Genomic DNA, 7,984 nt, shown 5'->3' with positions numbered 1-7,984 from the left:
TAGCCAGTTTCTATTTTGTGTTTGGGAACATCCCTTTTTTCCCTGCAGGGGGAGGCAGAAGACAACCATTTGAAGCAAGAAACGAGTTTCTCCCTCTTCAAAGATGAGGTCATCTTCATGCACCATTCCAGCCTGGACCAGCCTTGCCTTTTGCCAAAGCACAACAAAGAGATATCTGCTCCCTTTCGATGCTTTCCACTTAATAAGTGACCAAACAATCACACAGAACAATGACTAAAAATGAATAATGTCCATACAGATAGATCGTGGAGGTAGTGACCCGATACCCCACAACTTACGTTGATTTAAGAAAAAATGCAAATAATCATTGCAATATATGTTCTGTGGCCAGACAGGCATAAACAAACAAGGCAAGTGGTATATGTGACTGCCACAAAGCACTGTAATTTGATTTTGAGTGTTTTATTCATATAGTCTTCACAATACTGATGGACAATGACTGACACATCCACAGTGAAATAATCTACATTTCTTTTCCAAGCAAAAAAGAGGTATGTTATGCAATGGCAATTATCTGAACTAAATTTAATTCAGCATGCTTACGACAAATAAAGGCAAATCACTATAACCAGCAACAACTGAAGCCAGCTCACTAAAGTCCTAAAATGCAGCATCTGGTAAATATGATGTGTTCCGGACTTCAGGCTATAATTGACTTATTATTCCTAATGAGTCCCATTAGTGTGGCACAACTTCGTTATGGTGGGTTTTAAGCACCAAAAAGAGAGAAATGAGTTGACGTGAGTGTAAGGTTTCATCGCGACAAGCCAGTAAACTTTCATGCAAATCAATGTGCCCTGTGGTGCTATTTTTGGCCTTAAAGGGGGCATGTTGGGGCATGTTTTCATACAAATTCAGATGATGTCCCCATTTAAAATTGCATGGTAGAAAAGGAAACCGAAATCCTTTCCAGCATTTTCGGGACATAAATTACAACTCAGGTTATTATTTAATGCCATTCAGAATTGATTGTCTATTCATGAATGGGATTTTACCACAAAATGAACCTTTCCATTCACTTTGTGTGAATGTCAAGGATGAATGAAGCCTTTACGTTGAAATGTACGTGGCATATCGTTTTCTATGCAGTCAAACTGCTGCATCGGGGGTTCTCTTTTATTTGAGGTGAACAAAAAGCTTCACACTATGCGGGTGCGCTATATTCCATGGGCTTCTATTCCATGTGTGACAGTCTATAAATGTGCTCATAAATAATACATAACATTGAGCCATCTTCAAAGGTGCTTCAAACCACACAGTGCAGGAACTGAAGTCCATTGCATGTGTATTCATCCCTTTAAATGCTTGTTGTCATATTTACAATTTCAGTATTCACAGCCTTTTGGCTCATCTGTACAATGTGGGCTGCATTAAATAGTCGTTGGAATTTCCATTGAGCTAAATTAGACTCCAATTATCTGTAAAATTATTTCCTTTGTTGACACGAGCATTGCAACACAGTTCCAATATTGAAAAAAAAATGATTCTCGGTCTAAATATGATTTTCAGTCTTCTTGAACGACTATTGCTTTGAAAAGCTTCCCGATTAAAATATGAATTTCAGTCCTCTATTATGGTAATTGTGAATTATTGCCATCTCATAAAACGCACACGCTGCAGATATGTCATTTACGCTGTTAAGCTTGCCTATCGTGAAGCCTCATTCCTGCACAGGTGCACATGGGCCGAGCATGGCATGGAAACAAAGAGCACTGCTTGTTTTGATCACATCAAGAGGGAAGAAGGAAAGAGGATAAAAAAAGAGGAGGAGGTGGGAAGGCTCTCTCTCTCTTACTCTGGCCACTCAACAAGATGACGTAATTCTGGGACCAGGTGGACGAGATGTCGGGGAGGAAAGAGGTGGAGCCTCAACCATCCCTGACAGTGTGATTGACAGGCGGTTAAAGCTACATTCAGCTTAAAATAAAAATATTGGTGGCAGTGCGAGTGGTCACACAAAAAATGAACATCATTGATTGATGCATTCACATACTGATCATCACTCAATAACAACCAGGACCCTTTTCTACAACATACTGGGAAGTTTGCCACCCTACTTTCTCAAACAAGCGTGTTTCGACCGCACATCTGAAAACTGTCCCTTGAGATATCAATTAACTATTTGAACACAAAAGGTGAAGAATCACGTGTAGCCAGACCGTAAAACAATACACATTTATCCACCATGAAAATGGACCGGTACTTTCACATGGATATAAAGACATGCTATTTTTCCGCTTCATCCCATTCACTGTTATTGACCATGATATCTATATTTGAATTGGGAGGAAGGGCAATACTGTCACCCTCCTGGTTTAAATCTAAGTCAATTGAAGTAAATGGCAGAAAAGGCCATTTAAAAAACAATCTCCGTACAAAATGTATTCATATCTCAAGACACGGCTTATATGTGATGGTTTTATACATACGGTACATAGGTAATATGTTTCAAAAGTAACCAAATTCAGTCTGCCAAAATTCCAAATGGATTTCATCTCTACAAATTTGTATTGCAGATGGTGTGTGTGTACTTGACATCTGTTTGTTGTATTGTAGTCCAAATTTGGATGGAAACCTGTTGTGTAAATTGCTCAAAAGCCACGCTGGGTCTCTACTGACATGTTCAGGCGTGTTCTCCTCCTGTCGTGTCTCTTTAAAAGGCGCAGCCGTGCAAGAACAGGATCCACCAGGGGGCTGGACCTTGCACGCCTCGCACGCTTGTGGCTGTCTGCGTAATGCGTGTGTGTGCGCGCGTCTACTTGTGCGTGTGTTTTAACGGAGCGCATCGAGATACAGTACAGTAGTAAGCCGGAGTGAGGTGGCAGACTTGGGGAGGAAAGACAAGGCGATGGCGTGTGGGGGACTTTCCCAAATGTTTTAAAGTGTTGCTTTTTCACACAAGAGGTAATGCACGGCGCGTGTATAGTTTGGGACTTGATAGTTTTCGGTGTCCAATTCACGATCGCTCCTTGACGTGTGCGTGTGTTCCTCCACAGGCGCTTCACAAAAAAAGACTTGCAGTTTGGAAGCGCGAGCAGTGGAATAGCAACAAAGAACGGGAGCGCGCATTGATGGGACGCGACTTTGACAGCTCTCGGTGTCGTCGCTCGTAAAGTCGAAACAAGAAGGACATCATGGCCGAGGCCGCGCTCGCCGAAGCCGTGGCCATCGACCCGGACTTCGAGCCCCAGCAGCGGCCGCGCTCCTGCACCTGGCCACTACCTCGGCCGGACTCGGGCGCCGCTAAACCGGACGCCCACGATATCATCCCGGAGGAGGAGGACGACGACGACGAGGGTGCCCACCACCAACATTCGGCCATCAGCGGCGGCAGCGGGGGCTCCGGCGCCGTCACGGACGACCAGAGCAGCGGCAGCCCACTGGCCGACGGCGCGCTCTCGTCCCCCGGCCAGGAGAGCGGCGGCTCCCCGCACTCGGCGCACTCTCCACCGGCCGTCACCGCAGCCTCCGGAGCTCTCACTCCGGGCGGCTTACCGGTGCAGCAGCCCCCTAGGAAGACTTCATCCCGTCGCAACGCCTGGGGGAACCTCTCGTACGCCGATCTCATCACCAAAGCCATCGAGAGCACCCCGGACAAGAGACTGACACTGTCCCAGATTTATGACTGGATGGTCAGATCCATCCCATACTTTAAGGACAAAGGGGACAGCAACAGCTCGGCTGGATGGAAGGTAAGAAAAAGTCCCATGCACGCTCACAACTCTTTTGCTCTCACAGCCCAGGCCCCCTCCTTCCTCCATCAAAACAAAAACAAAAAAGCATGTGCCTTGTCAACACACACTCAAGACCCCCGCATACTTTGACGAGGTGCTATTTTCAAGATCTGATGCTCCCCTGACCCGGCAACAATTTTTGGCTTTATCTGTTAGGACTTAAAAGTGATCTATGAATTTGATAGCATGCTGAACTGACCTTACAAATACACAGTACAATAGTAGAAGGATTTTAGCTGTGGGGGTAAACATCAGTTGCTCATTAAATTAACAATACAGACACTCCTCAACTTACGAACGCAATTGGTTCCGAGCGATTGTTCATAAGTTGAATTTGTTTGTAAGTTGATTTAGTGCTATATTTTGTATTATAATTTATGTTTAAGGCCTATATAAGTATATTGAAGGTTTATATAAGTGCATTTGTATGTTTAAGGCTTGTATAAGTAACACGCATTGGTTTGTACTGAAAAAAAAACATTTAATAAAATGGAGAGAATATGTACAGTACTGTAGAGAGAGAGATAGATTTATGTATTAGAAACTGGCCAAAAGAAGCGACCTAATGACGATTGCAGTTTTCTTCTTTTTTTCATCATAAATGATGCAGTAGCACTGTATGGCATCATTCAATTGATTTGCAAACTTTGTGCAACGTTCAATATTTGGGTCCTGCTGCTCGATCTTTCTGTTTATAAATGGTACTGAATGTGCAACGCTCACCACTTTCTGACGCGCATCAAGCTTCGTTATTATTGCCACTCGTTTCAAATGAAATGGCTTGCCTCTTCCTTGCAACTCCCTCAATAGAAGCCTTTAGCTTTTTACCAACCATATTCAATATTGGATGCATGAGATATTTAATGATACAAATGAAAAAGGTTCTTTGCACACTGGAGATACATTCACGCACTTCCACATTGCAACGAAGAAGGTAGATGCTGGGTGAGCTGAGCTCTCACAGCGCCAGGCGTCGGTATTAGCGGCGGAAAGAAGTACTACTCCGAAAAAGACGCGAAATACAAAATTGGACTTGCGAACATTTTTGGACTTAAACGCAATTTGCAGACATGTTCGTATGTACCGTTGTTCGTAAGTTGAATGTTCGTAAGTAGGGGAGCGTCTGTACATGCTTTTTATCAAATGCCATCTCAAAAATAATTGCAGACATTAACTACGTAAACCATAGCTTTGAAATGAAAACATAAGACAACTTGTACTAATGTTATTATTCAGCTATCAGTAATACAACACTAGTATTTTGAGTCCTAGTAGTATTTTGAAGACAACTGCAGATGGAGTGAAAAGCTCCAATTTGTTGCTCATGATCAAAAATGTATTCAAAGATCAAATTCAAGCAACAAAAGCAGCCTTGTCCCCACCTTTTGGTGAGAGGTTTGTTAAAGTATAAAGGTATATAATGCATATATAATAGCTCTGTAATTGTCTGACAACCAGACCATGTGTTGCAATGTGCATACATCTAACAAGGAACTCCTACGATGCACCAAGAAAGGTACTAGTTGAGCATTAAATCTATTTTTGTGGTGTGGATGTCACATTGTTCCCCAGCAAAACATTAGAAACACCTCCCCCTCAGTTGTATTACATGACTAACTCTTAACCAAAATGACACGGCGTAGGTGTGCCAATGATAAATATGACATGAAAGCAGAGGTCCTTTGTTTCTCCTGATGCGAGCCATGTGCGTGAGCGCAGTCCTCTGAGACACACACAGAGAGACGTTGTAACCGGTTTATCTGGAAACACACTAGCCTAGTTTGTGTGCCTCCCAACAGTCATTTAAGTTAATCCATTAATAATGTCAAGGACGGAATGTAAACATATCAGTCTGCAGTAACACAAGCACAGCGTGGTCATGAGAAAATCTCTCAGACCAGTTGAACGGAATCCTCTGGTTTTTATATTTAGAACTAGACGCACATATGATTATCGCAACACATGCGTGACCTTGTTTTGCTGTTTGTTATGTAAAGCCTTGGCAGGGAACAAGCAGTGTCTCAGGCCAGGTAAGCAAGGTTGCGGCTGCCACGACGGGGAATGATTACATAACCACTGCGCTGCTGAGACTTTAGGTGAACCTGAGGGGAAAGCTTTGAAAGGCAAGGATGGGGGGATAGGGCGGGCTCGCCCCTCCCAGTAAAGACATGTGGGCTATGCGAAAAAGAGGCACAGCAGATCAGGGAAGGTCACGATTGACAATACAGGCAATATTTCCATGGAAATGCCTTTTTTCCAATGGTTCTCAAACGTGTAGTGCAATATGCGAAATGCTGGCTATTCTTGAACGCAAAATATTATTCCAAGTGTCACAAATTGACATGGTGTAAAAATCGTTCCACACCCTTGGCCATTCCCATGAGGGCTTCTCAGGTTTTGCAATGCGTGCGAGTGTGCAGCCCCGCTAAGTCGAGGCCGGTTCTCTGTCACCATGAAAAGGCCGTGACTTCTGGAATTTCGGGCATGAGAGGCAATGTGCGGGTGTGTGTGGGGGTTTAGTGTTACGTGTGATCTGCCCATAAATCTTGGCAGGCTTTTTTTAGTCCTCTTACCCGAGACTCTCACCCTTTTTTAAAAAACATCAACATCACTTAAAATAGAGTAAACACACAGCCATTTTTAACACCCCTCACAGGGTAGTCTAAGAAAGATAGTTATTGGGTTTTGCTGAGTTTTTTCCCCAGAAGGTTTAAGAGTGTACGTTTTAGATTAAGGAATGTCATTTTCAGATGACTACTTCACAAAGAGAACCCCTCCAACCCCCAAAATCCCATTTTACTCTTAAAGACTAAGTTCCACAATGTACAGTCAGGTGCACTCGCAGTTTCATGCAGCCAGGGCACCTTTTGTTGAGGAGATTTGCTGAGCAAATCCCAGTAATCCCTCTGGGTTTCTCTCCCAGGTTCCCACTTACGTCACTTCATATCTCTTGTTGGTGAAGCATTAACCTCGGAAAAACTAGGTCAAGACAAGTGTAAGTAACTCAAGGAAATATCTGATCACTTTATGCAACTTCTACCAACTTCTTTGCAACTGCTCGAAAAAGGTTTATAAAGTCGTTATTGGGGGAAATTACTGCTCTCGATGGATTGAACGATTCATTCTCGAATTAGGTATTGAATTGATAGAATAAATCAGTTTTATGGACTATATCAGCAGTATTAGAGTCTCATTTTATAAGCCTTTTTCCCTCGGTTTCATAAGTCCCTGTAAAACTTTTGTTGAATGGAAACTAGAATTTAAGCACCATCTGAACAATTTTTGGCTCCCCTCCTCTCTAGTCTTAGATAAGTCATCTTTTTTTTAGGATTTCGGATTCTAGCAGAGTCTGTGTTTTTCTTCCTGCCGCCAAGAGAGTTTCTGTCCAAAAGGGGCGGGTCCAGAGCTGTGGAGTTGCTGAAATTTGCGTTCAGAGAAGGGTCAGGCATTAAAGGAGAGAAACTGGACCTCAAAATAGTACCTGTGAGCGCACCTGAAACACTGTATATGTGTGTGTGAGAGATTTAAGTCAGAAGATTAGTCGCATCTGTGTGTATTTATGTGAGAATGTGTGTGTGAAAGTATTCCTGACTGCAGTGAACTTTGTGCTTTGCTGTTACTTAACCCTGCTCTAACAGGCTGGCTCTTTACAGCAGCTGCCCATCACAGTCCAAGACAAGGTTATGTCGCAGCCACGCTCCACACACACGCACACAAATGCACGTCTACTCTATTCACTAATTAAACTTTATAGGTTTCCAAAGATGCTGATGCACCCGTATTAAGGTGACACCCTGCTCTCTTTCTCCACCAATAACAGCTGAGCCTGCTCGGTGTGTTTTTAACCTTTGCATACTTCCCCGCAAGGGCAGACATGCACAGACATATGCGACGTGCTTGCCTGCTCATGTTCGGGCTCATCAGCTGCCCGGCGTTGAAACGGGCTCCAAATTTGATGTCCATCTCGCACTGCCACGAGTTGCGGCGTTCCCAAACACAAGTATTGCAATGCGCCCAATTGGTCTGAAACGTATGATTACTAGTTACACCAGTGGTGTCAAACTTACGGGGCTAGTTGACGCTGCGTATTTAACGGTATTGTCCCAGTTCAGGCATTTGTGTTTTTTTAATATCTGACAGTAGTGGTGCGTTTTTGGTTTTCTTTCTTTTTTTCTTCTTCTTGCTTTTTAAATAATAAACATCCACAGACGCCAATAGTGGAACATATC

The 7,984-nt window shown here is 43.3% G+C and overlaps 1 protein-coding gene across 1 annotated transcript in view; it reads left to right on the top strand.

Annotated features, from left to right (window-relative positions):
• Positions 1 to 2,723: 2,723 nt before the first annotated feature.
• Positions 2,724 to 7,984, top strand: part of foxo3b (forkhead box O3b) — a 33,842-nt gene continuing 28,581 nt past the window's right edge. Inside the window, exons 1-2 of the mRNA XM_077587064.1 lie at positions 2,724 to 2,925; positions 3,018 to 3,713. Of these exons, the coding sequence (XP_077443190.1) occupies positions 3,156 to 3,713 (558 nt within the window). The 5' untranslated portion in view covers positions 2,724 to 2,925; positions 3,018 to 3,155. The remainder of the gene's footprint in view (positions 2,926 to 3,017; positions 3,714 to 7,984) is intronic.

The sequence above is a fragment of the Stigmatopora argus genome, chromosome 19 (genome assembly GCF_051989625.1).
Source record: "Stigmatopora argus isolate UIUO_Sarg chromosome 19, RoL_Sarg_1.0, whole genome shotgun sequence".
NCBI lineage: Eukaryota > Metazoa > Chordata > Actinopteri > Syngnathiformes > Syngnathidae > Stigmatopora > Stigmatopora argus.
This window is presented reverse-complemented; position numbering and strand designations above follow the sequence as displayed.